The sequence below is a fragment of the Miniopterus schreibersii genome (assembly GCF_964146895.1).
Source record: "Miniopterus schreibersii genome assembly, chromosome: 5".
Lineage (NCBI taxonomy): Eukaryota > Metazoa > Chordata > Mammalia > Chiroptera > Miniopteridae > Miniopterus > Miniopterus schreibersii.
In genome coordinates this window covers 2,975,086-2,996,113 of record NC_138106.1, presented here as the reverse complement: position 1 = coordinate 2,996,113, position 21,028 = coordinate 2,975,086, and the positions used below count along the sequence as shown (strand labels likewise).

The following is a 21,028-nucleotide window of genomic DNA, read 5'->3' as shown; positions in this document are numbered from 1 at the left end:
AAGAACAGAATTAAAACTGAACAACTTGCTTTTTCCTTCCTTGCCTCTTCTGAACCACTTCCATGGAGGCTCTGGCCGCGCGGGGAGGAACCGGCTCGTCCAGGCGGGGCCTGCGGGGGACGGAGGCACCAGGTGAGCGGGCGCGGGGCGGTCGCCCACGGCTGCTGCGCTTCAACTGTGCTACTTTAAATAACAAACTTACCCATCAGTATTTACACCATTACAAGTGGCTAAAAATTTTAAAAATGTTTTTATTGATTTTAGAGAGAGAGGAAGGGGGGAGAGAGAGGGAGGAACAGAAACATGGACCAGCGCCTCCTGCACGCCCCGGGACTGAGCCCCAACTTGGGCAAGTGCCGAGGGGAACAGAACCCAGAACCCCAGAACTCGGTGCGCGGGATGGCAACCAACGGAGCCACACCAGCCACGCCAAAAGGGGTTAAATTTTGAAGGGGAAAAACACCTACTTTACCCACTCCCTTTTTTTTTTTTTTCAAACATATCTTTATTGATTTCAGAGACAGGAAGGGAGAGGGGGAGAGAGAGAGAGAAACAGCAATGCTGAGAGTCATTGATCAGCTGCCCCCTGCACGCCCCCGACTGGGGATCCAGCCCGCAACCCAGAATCTAACCGGGAATCTAACCCTGATCTCCTGGATCCTAGGTCAATGCTCAACAGCTGAGCCACCCCCGGCCAGGCCCCACTCCCTCTTTTTGATAAACAGACCCCGAAGTTATACTTTTCCCTCTTCTCAAGCTATGGGTTATTTCAGGTTGCTTGGGGTGGGGCCACGAGGTAGGTAAGGAAGGGAGTAAGAAAACCTCAGGAGCCACTTCTGTCTTCCGGAACACTTCCTGGTGTGTCACTACACTTTGAGAAATGTTAAGGAGCAGCTATTGAAACACAATAATAGAATATGGAGGCGATAAGTGTGCTGTGAAAGCTGAAACAAAAATAGAATTGCCAGCCTTATCTCCTCCAGAACAGGAAAATAAACGAGTTCAGTGATTTGGTAATTCGGCGTACCTGAAAACACCAGTTGATAACTTCTCCATCACATCTTTTAAGACGCGTAGCTGGAAGGGTAGTTAAGGTGGCAATGTAAAAGACAGAGGGTTAAATAAAACCGTTCAACCAGCAGAAGATGCTAGGCAGGTCACATTTTTCCCCTTTAAGTTTAGCATTCTCAGAAATTAAAATTTTAAGTTACAGAAATTCTGTAAGCTGTCAAGTTTATCTCTAAAAAACTGATATGAGGTGGTAACAAAATAGAGCCTCAACTTCTAAGAACAAGTGATGAGAGAAGCAAGCCTAATGCCTGTCCTGAGGAGTGACTAATGTGCTCCCAAATGGATGGTAATGGGATGGTGTCAGGGTTTCACTTTAGCACCACTTTATGCTACTTTTAGTTAAAAACAATTTTAGCACTTACTCCTCTTACTGTGGGTGCACATTTATTTTACAAAATGGGTAAGACTCAAAGTTTGTGCGAGGAAAGTTCATGAACTGTGTGTGATATATGTCACTGAGAGAGTCAGAAAACTAAATTTTTAAAAAATTTAGTCATTTAGTTGAAATTCTAATACTAGAATTGAGAGTCTGTGTAATTGCTAGTACTTGAGAACTAGTTATGATCACACAATTGGAAGGAGAAGTGTATGTTAAATCACAAGTGGCGACTGGCTCATGTGTGAACTGCCTGAGGGGGGCTTGCATAAGTGAGACTAAAGTCTGATTCGGGACTTGAGAAAAAGTAAATGAGAAAATGTGAACATTAGGTCTTTTTAAAAAAAAAGACCTAAAGAATACAGATTCACTTATTCATACTATAAAGTCTCTTTCTACTTCTGTTAATGAAATTGCCAACAGTATGTTCAAGAGAGTACATGTGTGCCATGTACATTTATGATTTTTGAAAATGTAACATTTCATTTAAACATTGTCAGGTTTCAACATGGTCCATGGGTTTGCTAAACAGGTTAAAATCATCTCTGGTGGGGAAGGGAGGGCAGCTGAGAGAATTAAGTAACATAGGCAAAGCACCCGGCCTATTTTCTGACATGTAAGACTGAAAGCATGCTGTTACTTTTAATACATGTCGCTGTCTATTGTTAATACATCATGGGTTCCTGATTATTATAATGTTATTGGACATTTAAGTGGCTTTAAATTGAAACTCAAAGTTCTTCTAGAAAGTTCAAAATTAAGTTTATTTTCTAAATTTAATAGGAAGACATTTAATCAGAAATACTTTAATCTCATACACTCTACATTAAAGGGATTTTCTAGTTTTGAAGTGTACCCTTTAAAACTCAACATATACAGTAAACTAATGAAACACTAATTGAAGGCTCTACACCCTCTGTGTTGCTCCTAGAGGAGGCTGCCCTTATAGACATCACTCATGTGACTACACACTTACCAAAGCAAGTCACAGAGTCAGTGAAGACAAGTGTGAGGCTCTTTCTTCATGCACAAGTACACTCTGTTATTACAAGAACTTATTTTACCCAATTTGTTAAAAATTTTACCAAGTGCAGCTACCTTTAGGATAGCCACCTTAGAAATAAAAGATTTATTTATAAATTGACCTTGCTCTAAAGAGGTTTGGAATGCCTTTCAGTCTCAAGACAACTCTTACCCAAACTAGAATGATTTGGCTTCCTTTACCAGATTTGTCTCCGAATAACTTTCATTTTAAAAAATCAAACCCACCCTCAGTTTGTGAAGATTTCCTAGCATTGATAACTTTAAAAACGCCCCACAAACTTTTTTTTCTTCTTAATTTTTTTTTTAACCCTCACCTGAGGATATTTTTTCCATTGCATTTTCAGAGAGAGTAGAAGGGGGGGGAGAGAGAGAGAAACATCGATGTGAGAGAGACACATTGATTGGTAGCCTCCTTCATGTGGTTCGGGGCTGGGGATTGAGCCTGCAACAGTTACGTGCCCTTGGCTGGAATTGAACCCAGGACCCTACAGTCCATGGGCTGACTGAGCCAGACCAGCTTGGGCCCCACAAACTCTTTAACTGAGATAAGTATTCTGACAGGGTTCTCACAAGGGCACCATCCTAGAAGTAAGAATGCCACTCTCAAAGTGATGTGGAATTTCCACAATGTGAGGTCAAAACCGAAACAAAATCTCCCATGGAACTATGGTTTATCTCCCACTCAGATGACAGCGAGGCGGCCTGGGTGAGACTCCTGCCCTGCCCACACCAGCTGCATCTCTGGGCCTGTATTAACCTTTCTACACTTCAGTTCCTTCATCTGTGAAATACGGGGGATGATAACAGTACTTACACCTCCGAGGCAGTTTGAATGTTTGAATAAATTAATGCCTACCTAGCACTTGGAACACTGTTTGGTATGGTCAGTGAAAGTTAGCTGCTATTATTTACTGTTACCACCATCAAAGGACTTAATGCTGAGAGCACAAGATAGATTTCAAGCCAGAAGCTTGCCAGCAGGAGAAAGGATATAAAGATACTTTCCTTGTCGTACATTTGACAAATTCCAGACTTCGTCATTGAGGAAAGCCACTGTTGCTCCCTTGAGGAAAAGGTGGTGGCTATCTGGAGGATCCAACTTGGACAGAATGCACAAAGACTGGTCAGTACAGAGTTTAAAAGCAGAGAGATGGCTGGCACCTTGAGCCAGAAAAACTACACAAGTTAAATAATACCCAAACCACAGACAATCAGCACACAAACTTTAATGACAAGATGTACGCCATCTCTGCTTTGCATTTCATTGTCCAAAACGGTGAAACGGCAGGATGAGATGCAAGGCCAACTAGAATCCTGATGAAGTAGCAGCAGAGTGCGTGTGAGAGAAGATTTCTGGCTGCTGCGTACCAGTCATTTTCATGAGGACATTGGAAAGTCATGAAGACTGGTATATGAGAATTATGGTATTTGCATATCAACCATGATAAGAATAATTTTTTTAAGTTGTTAAATGTAATTTTGGGAGACAGCATGTATATACACATATATAGTATATTCCAATTTGAATAACTAGGAAATTGTATTAATTTTATACAGAAATATTTTGCTAAGTATGTCAATATTTGTTACTAAAAAAAATTCTTGCACTGGTCAGGTGGCTTGGTTGGTTGGAGTGTAAACCCTTATACCAAAAGGTTGCAGGTTCAGTTCCTGGTGAGGGCATATACGTAGGTTGCGGGTACGACCCCAGTTGGGGCATATATAGGAGGCAATCAGTTGGTGTTTCTCTTTCACATAGATGTTTCTTTCTCTCTGTCTCCCTTCCTCTCTCTCTGAAATCAATAAAATACATATCCTTACATGAGGATTAAAAAAAAAAAATCCTATTTGAAATACTATTAAATTCAGAAGCAATACATCCAAACCACTAAATAAAAGGTTTTTGTTTGTTTTTTAAAAAACGTCCTTATTGATTTCAGAGAGAAGAAGGGAGAGGGAGCGAGAAACGTCAATGATGAGAGTCATGGATCGGCTGCCTCCCGCACGTCCCCTGCTGGGAATCAAGCCCACAACCCAGGCATGTGCCCTGACCGGGAACCGAACCAAGATCTCCTGGATCCTCCGTCATGTCAACCGCTGAGCCGCGCTGGCCGGGCTGAGTGGAAGTTAAATGCACCCCTATGGGAGGCTCTCTTTCAGCACTTTCTCTGTGTCCTCACCCGGGGATATTTTTTCCTTTGCTTTTCAGAGCGAGTGGAAGTGGGGGCGAGAGAGAAACATCGATGTGAAAGAGACACATGGATTGGTTGCTTCCCGCTCACACGCCGACCGGGGCTGGGGATCGATCCTGCAACCAAGGTACATGCACTTGGCTGGAACCGACCTGGGACCCTTCAGTCCTCGGGCTGACGCTCTGAGCCAAGCCGGCCAGGGCCTGCGTCAACATTTTGGCCAACATGTAGCTAAAGTTTAAAAAAACCTATATTTCTTTTCTTTTAAAAAGGGTATAATTCAGCATTTACACTAATTTAGTCCACCTTGCTTCAAAGGACGTAGGCTTTATTCTTTGTTAACTGTACCCTTCTGGTGGAACAGTCACACTCTACTGTTTCTGGTCATACCTGCAGGTTTTCTTCTGTCGTTACCCAATGGCCTCCGATGCCCAGAAGTGTGAGGATATCATGTTTATGTGGTAGCAGTAATTTTACAGCTGGTTCATCATCTTTACTATACAATCTCACTTACAAGGGGAAAGTTTCAAAAAAGAGAGAAGAAATATGTATTTCAGTCATCTGATGAAAATTTATTCTTCAAACAAGTTCTCTTTACTTTTTAATGTAGGAATGAAGAAGCATTTTTCTTAGAAAAAGTCAACACAATGTATTCAGACACCTTAAAATACACTTTTTGCATTAAAACCGGTAATAAAATTTACTCCAGATTTAATTATAAGTGAGATTTAACTAAAGATAAAAAGTCTTTTCATTTGAAAACCAGGCAAGGTAATACAAGGTATAACTAAGTTTGATAGTTTTAACCATAACACCAATTGCTTAATACTTAGAAAAGTTGACTTCTGATTAAGGAACTCAGAGACTCAAGATAGTCATACTTTGACATAATTGTTGAAATGTCCTCTTAAAAAGTTAATGAAGTATACATTCGCTTCCACTGAAAGATTTCTGTGAGTTAATTTCAAATCTTGAAAATATTGGCAAAAAAGAAATATATGACGGCCACATGCAGTTGTATCCACCTATGGTTCTCATGGTAGAGGTTACATTTTAACTAGGATGCTTTTGTAGACTTGAGAAACCTGTCCTTCAGGTGAGATGACTACCTAAGTGTACAAATTAGGGGTTAAACAGATATCTGTTAAACTACAAAAGTTCAAGGAAGGTGAAAATTGAACAAAATTCTGTGTGTTTTCCAAATTGAGCCTACTGAAGTCAGCCATCCAGTAGAGGGCTGTCTATAGCAAAACTGACTGAACAAGCATCCGGCTGAGACTTGACTAACGTGTTTCACGTGGGAACCATGGGAGAGGTCATGTCTGGAGACTGGTGTAGGGCTACTCCACCTCCAGTGCCTGTGCTTAAGGCAGGCATGCCCTCTCTTCCAGACAGTTTACAATGGGGATCAAATGAAGAAGCCCAATTTAAACACAAGAATTAAAAGCAAACCAATACCCAGGCCCTGGCCAGCTTTGCTCAGTGGTTAGAGCTTTGGCCCACTGACTGAAGGGTCCCAGGTTCGATTTCCCCCAAGGACACATACCCTTGGGCTGTAGGCTTGATCTCTGGCTCTGGTGTGGGAGGCAACCAATCAATGTTTCTCTCTCTCTCTCTCACCCTCCTTCCCTCCCTCCCACTCTCTCTGAAAAGCAATGGAAGAAATATCCTCAGGTGAGGATTAAAAAAAACACCCCAAACTAAACATCAACTTAATACATCTGTTAAAGATTATTTCCTGGATATACAAATAATTTTGTTTTTGTTTTTGCCCCCTAAAATTCAGCCATTACACTAAAATTACAGATGACTGATTAGTAAAGTACCTACCTCCAGCATCCAGGACGATATCTACTCCCAGGCCACCTGTTTCTTCTAAACAGCTTTCAGCAACATGCGCTTTCCCACTGGACACATCGATCACTCGGGCTGTAAAGGACAGGAGGTCAGGTCACGGTACTTTCTCTAGTGATCAACAAACAGTTCGGGAAAAGAAAAAGCGAATAGACATCTGTCCTCTGAAATGAATTAAGTGGTTTTAACAATTACAGAATCCAAATTACACTCATTCTCATATAACCCAATATTGAGTAAGGGTCGATTTAAATGACAGGACTGGTATATTCAGTAAAATAAAATATAAGCATTTTGTGGATAATGTGTTCCAAGGCTAGTCTATTTACACAGAAGACTGTTCTCTCTGGCTAAGAATATGTTGCCAGAAATGAGAATCTATACACCACAGAGGTACATATACATTAAGACATGGACCGAAAGATTATTCCTTTAAGTATGTTCAGATTTAATAGAGTTTAGAGTTAAAAAGTACAAAAATGTATTTGCATGATGTGATACTTTTCTATGAGAGACTGTTTTGTTCTTTCTCAATCATAGAAACCGCCCGCACCTCCCCTTCTTGCTCCTCAAAACAAAGAAAAATCTTGAAGGTAAGGAAAAAAACATGATTATTTTTAGTACAGTGAGTGAAAATTAAATTAATTTTAGCTGGTTACCTTGAAGTATTAATAAAACAAGCCAGTGAGAGAATTAAAATAAAACTCTCAGAATTGGAACTGGCAAATGAAGACATGTCTGTATTTCATTTTTATGTCTTTGAACACCTCCTCAGAGAGACTTCCTCACAGCTGCTTGGGTCTGCGGTGAAGTCCAACAGTGATCTAAGACTCGGGGTGGGGGTGGGCATGGCGGGGACACAGCACAGGGGACCTGAAGCACTTAGGAAGGGCAGGACTCACTACTACAAAACCTTTTCCAGGGGCTGGGTGCAGGAGGGCAAAAGGGGGGGAAATGGGGTCTTCTGTAATAGTGTCAACAATGGAAAAAAAGGAAACCTTTCCCTTCAGTAATACCACTCATGCGTTTTTTCCCCTATTTTCCTCCTCCAGCCCCTGCCTCAACCTTCCCTCCATTTCTTGGTTCTCTCTGCCAGAAGCATAACGTAGCAGTGGACACAATACAGCTTTAATGCTGGACAGGCCTGCTTCAAACCCACTGCAGCCATTCCTCTGCCTGTATATTCTGAGGCGAGCTAGTTAAATTCTCAGAGATGGTTTCCAGTGAGCCGTGGGGCTGTTCAGGACTCTCAGTGACGTCATCCATCCAACACTCGGCGCACTCTGCTTTCCTGCCTGCCGTCAGTGACACCCCGCTCATCTTCTCTCTGTCCATTAAACTCTAACGTTAATTCTGTAACTCCAGTCTATTAAATTCCCTTCCTGTCTTTTCCTTTCCTTTTCAGTCTATTTCCTTTCTCCACTTGTTGCTGTTTGGTACAGTCAATCTTTTCAAGGGCTCCCGAGTCTCCACGTCCTGTTCATCATAAACTATAACTGACTGTGTGTCTATGTAAGTGGCTCATCTCCTTCCCAGTATATCACAGAAAACAGACAACTTTAGAAGCATATCACTGGGTAAACGAGGTTGAGAAACATACAAAGGGGTGCAAAAGTATATCGATTTATTGACTAAAAGCAAAGAGGCACCAGGTATTTCTAAATTGTTTCAAAGTTCACCTCATTCAAACTTGGCTAAGCTTATATCAGTGGGGCAAAGAAGAAAAAACATGGAAAAATGTAGGTTTAAGAAATACAATAATTAAAACTATCATTGAAGTAAACTGAGACTTAGCAGAGATACTAAGAGCATTTGAAATGTGACTTTCACTTGGGATTTTGTGCTTTGTTTTACAAGCACAATTTTTAAGGTGCTATCCATTAAAAATTTCGTTTAAATTCTGTGCTGAGCAATATCACCCACCTAGAGAAGGCCTAAGTCTCTCCAGGTACTGCTTGTCTTCGAGGCTGCACGCTGTTGAGATCACCTTGGCTCCTCGGTGCTGTGCCAACTGAATAGCTATTGTCCCGAGTGTCTGTGTGGAAAAAACACACAGTAGGCTCACAGACGTAGAGCAGAGGCCACCTCTAATTTATTTTATAGGTTGTTTAATAGGTGTAAGACTTTAGTGCTACTTCAGTATACTTTCAAATGCTACCTGATAGAGGAAAACCTACGGACAAGGTTAGTAGGATGCACCATCTGATTGCCTGTCTTCCTCAGCAGGGGGAGAAGAAAGCTGCGCAGGCCACAGGCCACAGGCCCTTACCCAGCCTGAGCAGAGCCCGTGATTTCAGGGATGGAGGGCTGGTTAAAAACGGGCCTTCAAGGGCGTTGTCACCATGAGGATCTAAGCTAATTACATGATGCACGTGCCAGTGCAGCGGCCGCTCTGGGAAGATCAAGGCACTTCACACGCTCCATCCTTTCTTCCACTGGCCCATGGGGTAAGTTCCGGGAAACTGCTGTCCCGATATGGGCATCAGGCTAAGCCACTGCTGAGGACAGTTCTGGCTTTTTTCAAAGAAAAGCAGCAAGGAGCATTTCAGCAACAGCCAGATAGAAAATAAAACTATGAACTCACCCAGGTGTGGTAACATTTTTAGATTATAATATATTCTTATGTATTTGCTTTTAGTGTTGAATTATTTTTTGATGACACATGTAAGATGTTTAAATTAGCACAGTTTTTACCTTGTGCGAGCCATCTGTAAGTGCAACACCATATTAACGTAAGCGTGAGGGATATGACATGAAATTGGTAGGAGCTCAAAGACTTCATGAGCAATTTCAGGCTTTGTGTAACTGGCATGAAAAAATTGTTTGTTCGCTTTTTTAATGTACTAGTAGATTCAAAGGAAGATGGAACTAACCACAGGAAATCTAACTTTTATCTCTTACTGGTAGAAGTTGCTTATTTTAACAAAATAGGAGTTTGATTAAAAAAAAAATCAGTGAATAAGCTACTGGCAAAAAACATATAAATGGATGTTCCCTAAGTTTACTGTGCTTTGGTCTGTTTCTTAGCAAAACTATTGGCACCTACACTTGCTCCATCCATTATCAGCACCGACTTCCCCGGAGAGAGATGAGAAAGGTAATGCAGAGCTGTATAGGCTCGGACTCCATCCCGAATTGTTCCAGCAGCTTCTGTCCATGTAACTTTTTCTGGCTTGTGAACTATCACAAAGAACAGGAAACAGTCAGTTAGCAAGTGCCACTGGTCTTGCCTCCTGCGTCTGTCCATTCCCCTCAGTCACACTTCCACCATGGCCCTGACCCCGGCTCTACTCCTACAGTGCGGTTTCCCTGCCTCCATTCTTGCCCATAAGCCACTCACCCCAGCAGCCTCGTCTCCCTCCAGAGACACCACTCTTCCTCTTTAAAACTGAGATACAACTGACTTCAGAGGTCTCCACCATTCCAACTTAATTTCTCACTTGTTTCCGTAGGTTAGTACTCAAGTATTCATTCCTAAACAATATACTTTAGCTTTGCCTGTTTTTGAACTTTATCTAAATGAAATCCTACCCATATGCATTCTTTTCTGTCTTGCTTTGCATGCTCAACATTGTTTTTAAGACACATCCTTTTTGGACGTGTGGTCTTTTCTGTTGTTTACGGCATTCTCCTCTGTGAGAGCACCTCCGTCTGGTCGTCCGCTCTCCAGCCGAGGAACATCTGTGTGGTGTCCAGTTTGGGGCAGTTATAAACTGTGCTGCTAAGGATGCTCTCGTAGAAAAGATCGTGTTACACCAGTGCACACATCTTCTCTGGGATATTTACTTAGGAATGGAAATCTCAGGTCCCAGGGTGTTGTCTTCGACGTCCCCACACATGCCCCAGTGCTCGTGTAAGTTTACTCTCCACAGGGTTCTCGCTGCCGTCAGCATCCTTGTCAACCTTGGTATTTTTATACATTTTTATGATCAAATGGGTGTGGAGTAGTTTCTTCCTATGACTTTAATTTGATTAAGTTGAGCATCTTTCTCTGTTTCTTGGCCATTTGTTCAAGTGTTTTATCAATTTTTCTATTGTGCTGTCTTTTTCTTATTGATTCTAGGAATGTTTTATGTATTCTAAATGCATTGTTTATGTTACAAATATTATTTTCAACTTTCTCTTTTCAATCTTTTTAACAGTATCTTTGAAAATAGACACATATCAGAATGATCTTTTAAAAACATAAATAACATCCTAACACTTCTCTGCTTGAAAGTCATCAATGACTTTCCGCTGGACTGGGAAGAAAGCGCAGACTCCTAATATAGTTTAAAGCACTCCACTGATGTGCCCATCAGGCTGCTCCTTATGTTTAATTATTTATTTTTTGTTTTGTTTTTATTTTGTACACTGAATGTTATCCTTTCACAGTACACAAAATCCTTTCCCACTTAACCTAAAGTCAATTTTATAACACTTTTCATAGTCTTTACAGCTCTTTCAAATATTTTTCCTCTAATGGCAAAAGTCAGCATTGCTTTTACCAACAGCTAGTGCCATCTGGTGGGGAAGCTGAGCACCCAGGCAACATGTAGAGAATGTTACAACCAGCAAGGTACAGACATAACAGAACATACTAAGCAGAGTAACGAGTCATGTGCTGCAAAACCATGTTTGTCACCAGTGGATCACATATATGATGGTGGGATAACATATAATCCCGTAAGAATATAATGGAGCTGAAAAATTCCTATGGCCTATTACAGAGCCCACTCCTCACACATCGCTGGTGATGCTGGTGTGAACACACCTACCACACTGCCAGCTATATAAAAGCACAGCACATACAGTATGTACAGACACCATACTGGGTATTGACAATAAACAACTATGTTACTGCTATATGGGTTTAATATATTTTTATTGGTAGAGTGTACTGTTTATTAAAAAAAAAGTGTGCTGTAAACAGTATGCTGTTACACCTGCAGCAGCCCCATACATCTTGTGTTTACCGTCTCTTGATGGCATCATTTTCTCTTGTGCTGATTTAATCTCATGCTTTGTACAGTAACGTGCTGTATAGGCTTGTAGCCCAGGAGCAATGGCTGTGCGTACAGCCAGGTGTGTAGCAGGCTGTACCATCCAGGTGTGTGCAGGAGCCTCTGTGATGTTTGCATGACAATGACCTCCCTAATGACTCATTTCTCAGATCGTATCCCCATCATTTAGTGGCTCATGACTGTAATTAATTTGTCTGAGGCCTTGCGGCTAGTAAGTCTGAGTGTCTGACTGAAGCACATCTGCTATAACAGTGTATGCTCAAGTTACAAACAATTCACTTACATGGAATTTTGGGGAACATGTTTGATCATAACAATTGGGGCTACCATTTTTATTAAAAAAATCAAACAAGTGGCCCTTAAAAAATGTTAACAGTAATAACACTACATTTATGATCGCCAAAGGCTCTGAAATGGCACTGTTGGATAATGCTATTTTCTAATGCATTTTTCCCCGTTTACACTCCTGGTGCATAAATGGTCCTGCTGCTCCACACCCTTGCCGGCCCCTGGAATGGTCGGACCTTATAACTTTGTCGTCCTGTAGATGCATAATCACATCTCTAAGTGGTTTTAATTTGCTTTTCCCTGATCACTAAGGAGATGCAGCAACTTTTTACGATGGTGTCATGAAGTGTGTGTGTATTTATATTTATTTTAATTTAAATATTCAAGTACATTACTATAAGAAAAATTAAAAACGAACATTTCAGTTTAACTGAACACTTGTCAGAAGAGTTTAGCAACAGAAACCGAAGACAAGCGTCTTCATTCTTTTCTGTCTTGCCCTCGACATGTGTTTTCTAGATATTTAAATTTTTTAATTTATTGATTTTTGAGAGTGAGGAAAGGGAGCCAGAGAGACGCTGACTCGCTGTCCCACTTATCCATGCGTCACTGGTCGATTCTCATGTGTGCCCTGGCTGAAGATCGAACCTGAAACCTTGGCTTGTTGCGACGGCACTTTAACCAACTAAGCTACTACTTGGCAGGCTAAAACATAATTTAAATTAACATTTCCAATTTCAATTAATAGCAAAGAATAAAAAATTTAAAAATTCTTATTAGGAATACAATTTTAGAGAGAGACACTGCTTTTCAAACCTCTTACCATGAGCTGTGTAAATGAAACTTAAAGGTCTCTCTACTGTTCAGTATGCGTATGAATTTTATGATACTAAATTATAAGCTAGAGGTAGTCAGATGACCAGCCAACAGTTATTTCCTGTGTAAACTCACGGTAGGTACAAAGAAATGATGACGACCCCACACACCCCACACACCAGCGAGGAGAGACCCACTGAGCTCCGAGACCGAGCTGCCACATACCCAGGTAGTGCTCGTGCACTCTCACCGCTTCACAAAGCCCAGGGTCTTCAGAATCCAAGGGTAAAATTCCTGAAAGTTGAAACATGACACTTAAGGGAAGCAATCCATATACAGTGTACGTTTTGTTCAGTGGGATTCTGAGGAAGAGGCCAGTGATCACCAGTGAAGGGACGAGAGACCCCCGAAGCACGAGGGAAGAGGGTGTTGCACTTTGTGACGTGAACACTGTGTCACCTGTGCTATCTTTTCCTTCCCTTTTCTCCCACCTCTGAGTGGTGGTCAAGACGACTGCTGATATATAGGCAGGTCAGTCCTGGGGACACCTGGATTCCTCATTGAAACTGTCCCTGGTGCCCAGCCACCTTCCACAGCTGGGTCTGGAAGACACCTGTGTGCTCCCAATAAAATCCGCTTCCACTTAAGCTAGTCTTTTGGTCTCTTACAAAAAGAATCTTGCATAATACAGTGTCACTGACCTCTTGGGCAGGTAAAAGAGATAAAGACAGGAAAATAAGTTCTTCAAGAAAATACACAAGTCAAAGGCAATATCATAAGCTAATGAAAACATTCTGACAAACCTATTAACAGCCTCAAGCATGTAATAAAGTTAAACATTTTCTAAGTTTACATGAGTAGCTTCCTATGAATATTTTCTATAGAGAAATGGTAATTTTAAAGACTACTACTAAAGTCATACTTTATATGTTTGTGTGAGAGTCTGGGATATACGTATAGTGCAGAATAGTATTAACTACGGATTTAAAAAAAAACAGTAAATGAAATATTTTCAGGAAATTCTAGTTTTACAAGAGTAGTAAGGGAGAAGTCCGGTAAAATTCAAGTTGAGGTGTAAAGGGAGCTTCTGTAGAGCCAGGTGGGTCTCGCAGACCTGTGACCTTTCTCCAGAGCCTTTGGTCTAGCTATAGACTGAGGTCCTGTCAGCCAGGGGCTGCGCCAAGCACAATAACAACTATGGTCTTCTTTTCATCTCTAATATTGTTCCACAGCCAAATACTGAGAAGTTTTCAGTGTTCTGCTACTGAGATCAAACTCCCAATTCTCTTCATCAGTGGACTTTTGGGAGCAAATTCCAAAAATCAGGAAAGTACTTGTATCTGAAGCAGGGTCACAACAAACATTAATAATTGTACAGGAAAAAGAAGAGATGATAGATAGTAAAACAGACAACTTACCGACTACTTCATCATCTGGTTGAAAGAATGATACTTTACTTCCAACTAAAGAGTAGAAAAAATTAATAATTAGTATGAGGTTTTTAAACAGAATTCTTATTTAACTATTAAAAGAAGATCAATGGGTTTATAAGAAGTTACTAAGAGAAAAGGCCAAGAACTTGTAGGACATTTTGATGGTCTACAAGGACTGTGGGATAGAACACTTCGAGTCTGGATTCTCGCCCTGGCCAGGTAGCTCAGGTGATTAGAGCATCGTCCTGATACATCGAGGTTTCCAGTTCAACCCCCGGTCAGGGCACATACAAGAATCAACCAATGATGCATAAGAAGTGGAACAACAAATTGATGTTTCTCTTTCTCTCTTCCCCTTCCTCTCTAAATTCAATTAAAAAACTGGATTCTTTACAAAATTCTCTACAAAATCTGGGCCATCTGGCTGCTGACAGGAGAAGAATGTCTATTTAGATGAAGGGATAAAGGGGACAGTCCACTGCACACTCCTGTGAGGGTGTCACTGCTCCCCACTCCTCCTGTGGCCAGCCCAACTTCCTGTCATTATTTTAGTCCCAGAATCTCAGACATACAACGGGAAATTCTGGTAAGAGTTGTATATAAAATACTTTGATTTGGAATTAGGGAAATAAATTCAGAGTGGTGCCAAGGAATTTTTGGAACTATAGAGAATCGACAGTTGCATTCTCCCCGCACTGTAGAGAAAAAGCCTCTACCATCAGTCAGCTCTTTAGAGTATTTTTGTTCAACCAGTTTTAAGGGGAAAGGGGAGGAAACCAGCCAGCGCCACCGAACGCCCACTCAGGCCAGCGCTTTCGCGTTACCACACTGTGCTCACGGCCCCCAGACAGGAGTACCGCTCCCGTTTCACAGACGAGGGACAGCGAGGCCGCGAAGGGAGCAGAGGCCTGGAACCTGCAAGTGGGCCCTGGCTGGTCTGTCATCAGAATGGCCCACCACTCATTTCTGGCACGCAACAAGGAACCCTGAGTCTGGTATTCCTACTCCCAGTCCTGCCACTGTTTGTTTCTCTGGATCCTTCCTGGGCCCTCTTCCTCCAGTAGTGGCTCTGATCCATTGCGCCTTCCTCTTTCCCTTCTGCTACTGACCCTCCTCCTCCTGGGGTCACACTGGCCCTTTTCTCTTGGCTTCCTTCACACTCCTTTTGATTGCCCCTCGAACAGTGGTGTTCCCCAGGGTCCCACGCCATGCCCGTGTCTCTCCCCCGGGTCTGCCACCTCCCGGGTGAGCTCATCAGCTGTTACTGCACATACAGCCTGTATGCCGACAGCTCTCAGAGTCATCCACTTCCAGCAGAGGCTCCCACCTTGGAGCTCCAGCTCGCAGTGCTGCTCACTCGGCATCTCCAGGGGATATCACTCCGGCACCCCGTGCTCCACAGCCACAAATCTGAACGCCCAGTCTTCCTCCTAATCAGATCCTCTCCTCGTATCAACTGGCGGCACCAATTCATACGGCAGCCAGAATCCTGTCACTCCTGGCTCCTCCCTGTTTTTAATTCCCGTTCCAGTCAATTATTAAGCCATGCTGACTGCCACCTCAGCACGTCTCCTTCGCCTCTGCCCCCAGTGCCTAGGTTATGGACTCTGCCGTCTCTTGGCTCTTGGTCTACAACCAACCAGGCCTGCCACCTCCGCTTGGCCTGCCTGCGAGCTCCACTTCACGTGGCTCCTCCAACAGCCTCCCCGACAGCCCAAGTCCGCGAGTGAGGCTCAGCACGGGTCTGGCCCTTACCTGCCCCTGCCCCTTTTTCTTTCTTTAATACTCACCCAAGGGTGTGTTCTACCTGATGTTTAGAGAGAGAAGAAGGGCGGGAGGGAGGGAGGGAGGGAAGGAGAGAGAAACATCGGTGTTGCCTCCTGAACACACCCTAACTGGGGATCGGACCTGCAGCCTAGGGCTGTGCCTGACCAGGGGTCGAACTGGCAGCCTTTTGGTGAATGAGATGACATTCCAACCAACCGAGCCACTCAGCTCAGGTATGGTTTTTTGAAAATTAATATTTTATTAACCTGTCATTTCTTTTCCTTTGTTTTTCTCCTCCCTCCCTCCCTCCCCCCTCCCCTCCCTCCTCCCCCCTCCCCTCCCTCCTCCCCCCCTCCCCTCCCTCCTCCCCCCCTCCCCTCCCTCCTCCCCCCCTCCCTCCTCCCCTCAGGACATTTTTTTCCATTGCTTTTCAGAGAGTGGAAGGGGGGTGTGGAGGGAGAGAGAGAGAAACATCGATGTGAGAGTCACACCGATTGGTTGCCTCCCTGCAACTGTGGTGTGTGCCCTTGGCTGGAATCGAACCTGGGACCCTTCAGTCTGCAGGCCAGCACTCTAACCACTGAGCCAAACTGGCCAGGGCAGGGCCTGTCTTATTTTGGGGGGAAAGGAGTCAGTGCTCATATCATCATTAAAGTACTTGGTTCACTATCTTTTATTTTTCTATGGTTGATGTAGAATTTCCCTGACAAAATGTTTCTCTGTGCCAAGTATCTTACCCCCAACACCAAACTGTGTAATTCTTTTATTTAATTCCTACATACATCACATTACTTGCTTCTATGCCTTTGCTCAGGACACCCTCTAGCTGAGTGACTCTCCTCCTGCCTGTCCCTTAATGTCCCACTAACTCAAGAATCCTTCCTATTTCTTCTTGCCAGGTTGGGCATGTGTCCTCAGGGCTTTCATAACACTCCACTCGCGCGTGCATCCGTCTCTGCCCTAGATTACGAACACTTTGAGGGCAGGGACTTTATCTTATTTACCTTCATATACCAAGCACTTAGCAAGTGCTCATTAAATATGGAATAAATGAATAAATAAATTACTCATCTGTACATTATAATTTGTATTTTTATTTTCCTACAGTGTGAGTAGAAGAATGAAATTATGATTTAGCTATGTTAGAAGATTACACTGAGAAAGAATATCAAATATATTATGGGTTAAAATTATAGGCAAAACTCAAATAGTCTAACCTGTTACATTACTGCCCACTTGCTCACTCACGTGTGCAGACGGAGCAGCGCACACTCACTGATCACAGCTGCCTCGCAGCAGTGAATATGAATAGGCGGTCTATTCAGAATCAAATTATTTCAAGTACTTAGCTTACTGTCCTGCATGTTAAAAACATTATTTACTAAATAAGATTTAAAAAAATTTTTTGACTTAAGGGAATCAAAAAATCTTACTGGTTATTTCTCCCCAAACCCATTTTTAGATTAGCAAACTGCTTAACTTTTAAATGCTCAATTTCATGCAAACTTTAAAATTTAATGTGAATGTAACTTTTGGCCCAGAGCCAACACACAGAAGTAATTTATGCTGGTTTGTAAACAACATTGGTCATTCGAGTCAATGTGATTACTCACAGATTGAAATACATAATCCCTAAATATTTACTAAAGAATAATAAGCTCTTTAATTATAAAACATAAGTTCTATTTTTTTTTAACTTATAAAAGGAAAACATTTCTGTAGAATTAAATTCCGTATTTGAAGAGGAGTGTGTGATTTCATCGGCCAGTACCCAATTGGCTATCATGTAATTCTTTTTTTTTTTTTTAACATGTCTTTATTGATTTCAGAGAGAGGAAGGGGGAGAGAGAGAGAGAGAGAGAAACATCAATGATGAGAGTCATTGACCGGCTGCCTCCTGCACGCCCCTGACTGGGGATGGAGCCCGCAACCCGGGCATGTGCCCTGACCAGGAATCAAACCGCGATCCCCTGGATCCTGGGTCGATGCTCCACCGCTGAGCCACGCCCTGCCAGGCCCACGTAATTCTTTTACTTTAGAAAATATAGATATTTACATCTGAAAACTTACCATCTAACACGATGCCAGCAATTTCTCTCCCAACAGGAAAGAAATCCTTCTCCATCTTCATTTCTGCCAGAAGCTAAATCATGACAAAGGCTGTTTACTGTCAAAAACAAATCCTGGCTTCTTACACAGAGGAAGGCAAGGGCACAAATCAAACCACAAGACAGCAAATATGACTCAGTTGCTGGAAGAAAGACAAAGCAATACCTTCACAAGGCAGGTTTCTCTGGAGAAGAATTAGGTGATACGCAGGACTTAGGGGTGAGTATTGTTTCCATTCAAATCATCATTAACATACTCTAACATCTTTCCTCTGCCAAGTATGAAGGGAAATTACCGCCCAAGTTTACCATAATTTATGACCCAAGTTTACCAGCCAACTCATTAGATGGGTGAGGGGCGTTTGGGGAGGGTGTTGAATTAAGGGGTATGGCTCATGAGAACAAAGGCTCTCCGTTCCCACACCCTCAAAAATCATCTGCGTGTTTCTCGCAAGTCTTGGGTTAAGGAGCAGGTGGGAAGAGGTGATGGATATACATAGAAAAATTGCCATGTAATTTCAAATTGGAATTTCTTTTTTTAAAGAATAAATCATTTATTTTTCAAAGATGAGTGCTTTGTTATATTCTGGACAAATTAAGCACTTGGCTTTTGAAGTGACAGAGTATATACAACTAAGCCTATAGTTTAAGCTCCTGCCATTTACACTTTTACAATAATACTAGAGACATGAAACATATTTGTAGTACCACAGTATTTTAGGAACAGTAAGTAAAAAGAAATTGAAATAATTCCCTTGTATATATTTTTATTTTTCAATATTTAGATCTATATAAGATCTATATATACCTGATTGCCAGAAAAATCTCTTTCAGTGTGGAACTTTGACACACAGAATACTGGATGCTTTACATTATTTCTTTTATGCACACTTCCTCAGAGCTATAATCATGGTTACAGCAATTGTGTCCTTCCTCCTTCACTTACCATAAGCATTGTCATACATCTTACCCATTTTCGAAACTGTTTAATAGTTGTGCAATATTTCATTGAATTGATTTTACTATAATTTACTATTTCTATTTGACATGAGATAATTTCCTAGACTGGGATTTTTTTCCTCTTTTCCAATTGCTATATTTTTTATTTCTTTTTCTTGCTTTGTTGCACCATCTAGGGCCTCCAGGATACCCAACAATGTTATGTAGAGATTGTGATAGAAGCCCTGTTTGTCTTTTTTCCCCTAGCCTGGGATTTTAATAAATTTTTCATAGTTTTAAAAAGAACACCTTGAAAGGGCTGAGCACAGAACCCTGCAGACATTGAGTAGTACCACTATTCCTGGTGAAAGGACTGTACAGCATCTCACTAGTTCACTTCTCAAGTCATGCTCATGGTATAGAGTTGCCCAATGGAAGCCTATGACTTTGCTCTGTAATTTCCCTAAATGTGACTTTATTGCAGAAAATCTTTAGATTCTTAGAAATTATGGTAATGTTATAATCCAGTCAATAATTTAAGGGGCCAATAAAACTATGGTATTAATTTTTACAAAACTGAGTAAATGGACCTACTATATTTATCATAGCACTTTTTTTTTTTAAATGTCTATTGATTTCAGAGAGTGGAAGGGAGAGGAAGACAGATAAAAACATCAATGAGGAGAGAGTAATTGATCGGCCGCCTCCTGCACGCCCCCTACTGGGGATGGAGCCTGCAACCCGGGCCTGTGCCCCGACCAGGACTCGAACAGCGATCTCCTGGATCCTAGGTCGACGCTCAACCGCTGAGCCACGCCAGCTGAGCTATCATATCACATTTAACCACAGTTTACCATTTGAAAACTTCCCATGTGTTTCATGGTCAATAATGGATGGTTACTGCGGGGGTAGTGAGAGGGTGGGATGTGTATGCACAAGAGAGAAAGACAACGAGAAATGACAAGAAGAACATGAGCTCTATCTACAGGCATTAACTAGAAATATCTATAGAATAGACAGTTAATAAATTAGTTGATTAGATTTCTATATTTTTACTACATTTATAAAAGTATTTTCTTCCTTGATTATAGGCCTTAGTAATTATAAATTCTCAATCTTTCGCAATGTAAAGGACTTTACAGGTATTTTCCTATAGTAATATAAAATGCATGACTTCAATTAGACTAATAATTTAATATGGAAATATACAAATTTACATTAAACTTTTTCCCTAGTATTCTGTTCTTCTAAGAGTGATGATAATTTTTTGGTACTCAGAAGTCAGCTATCATTATACTTGGAAACTATACTATGACTCTCATTTGACTTTTGGCTCAAATAAAAGCACCAATACCTTTGTATTTATGTGGCTCAGAGCACAAGCTTTAACTTGAAGTTTCACATAGTTATCCTCTGTAACAGGAAGATTTTCCTAGAACAAAGCGAAAACAAAATGTTACACATTCCTTTGAGACCAGGCCTTTATGTTGTAAAATTTTCATACAAAACTGAACACAATTTAATGGGCCCCAAATCTTATAGCTAACTGTAGGGATGAAAACCAAGTGCTATTTGTACAGTATGTCACAGTTATATATTTCACCATGTAATCAGTTTCTGGATCATGAACACAACCTAGTTTCCTCTGTTATCTTTCACTAACTCCAAAATCATGTTGGTCAGGAGTCGAAATCTCAGACAGCTTGGCTGTTACCACTGGAATGATTTGGGCTTGCCACAGACCTTTCAACCAGTCACCAATGTATGAAAATTCCACTGGCTATGCTTAAAGAGGCCAAAACTAGAAATCGCTGAAAGCTCAGTGAACACGGCAACTCCGCAAAGCTCCGAAATCAGCGTGGAGAACAGTGCTTCCCCTCACTGCACAATTCGAGAGAACGTATTTTCTGCAATATGGCTACAACCTGGAAATTCACTGCATTGTGGTATTCAAAGTAAGTTGAGTTAATTTTGCAACATTTAAGACAATTGGTTCTGTTTTCCTAGTATCTTTGTACCACCACCCCGGGGGGGGGGGGGGGGGGAACTCATTTAAAAATATAGTTATATTACAGAATTGACCACCACTGTAACATAAGATTAAAGGAAAGTAATTTGTAGTTTCATTTACGTTCCA

The 21,028-nt window shown here is 41.6% G+C and overlaps 1 protein-coding gene and 1 long non-coding RNA gene across 5 annotated transcripts in view; one reads left to right on the top strand and one right to left on the bottom strand.

The window, feature by feature from the left end:
• Nucleotides 1–10: 10 nt before the first annotated feature.
• The window catches only part of CRYZL1 (crystallin zeta like 1), a gene marked incomplete at its 3' end in the record, with an annotated part of 29,417 nt that continues 8,399 nt past the window's right edge, over nucleotides 11–21,028 (bottom strand). Inside the window, exons 3-13 of the mRNA XM_081137834.1 lie at nucleotides 20,246–20,323; nucleotides 17,915–17,987; nucleotides 14,063–14,107; nucleotides 12,870–12,938; nucleotides 9,584–9,717; nucleotides 8,461–8,572; nucleotides 6,514–6,612; nucleotides 5,074–5,192; nucleotides 3,485–3,590; nucleotides 1,028–1,073; nucleotides 11–110 (exon numbers count right to left, since the gene is read on the bottom strand). Coding sequence (XP_080993960.1) covers nucleotides 11–110; nucleotides 1,028–1,073; nucleotides 3,485–3,590; nucleotides 5,074–5,192; nucleotides 6,514–6,612; nucleotides 8,461–8,572; nucleotides 9,584–9,717; nucleotides 12,870–12,938; nucleotides 14,063–14,107; nucleotides 17,915–17,987; nucleotides 20,246–20,323 — 981 coding nt within the window. The remainder of the gene's footprint in view (nucleotides 111–1,027; nucleotides 1,074–3,484; nucleotides 3,591–5,073; nucleotides 5,193–6,513; nucleotides 6,613–8,460; nucleotides 8,573–9,583; nucleotides 9,718–12,869; nucleotides 12,939–14,062; nucleotides 14,108–17,914; nucleotides 17,988–20,245; nucleotides 20,324–21,028) is intronic.
• On the top strand, nucleotides 55–20,966 carry LOC308557391. Of its 4 annotated transcripts, none has more exons than XR_013998824.1 (6): nucleotides 55–132; nucleotides 7,078–7,130; nucleotides 7,590–8,049; nucleotides 8,761–8,984; nucleotides 17,951–18,172; nucleotides 20,575–20,966. It is a non-coding gene; the product is annotated as an uncharacterized lncRNA (long non-coding RNA). The 4 variants fall into 4 exon arrangements; XR_013998825.1 differs by lacking the exon at nucleotides 55–132 and adding an exon at nucleotides 4,706–4,810; XR_013998826.1 differs by lacking the exon at nucleotides 55–132 and adding an exon at nucleotides 6,538–6,628.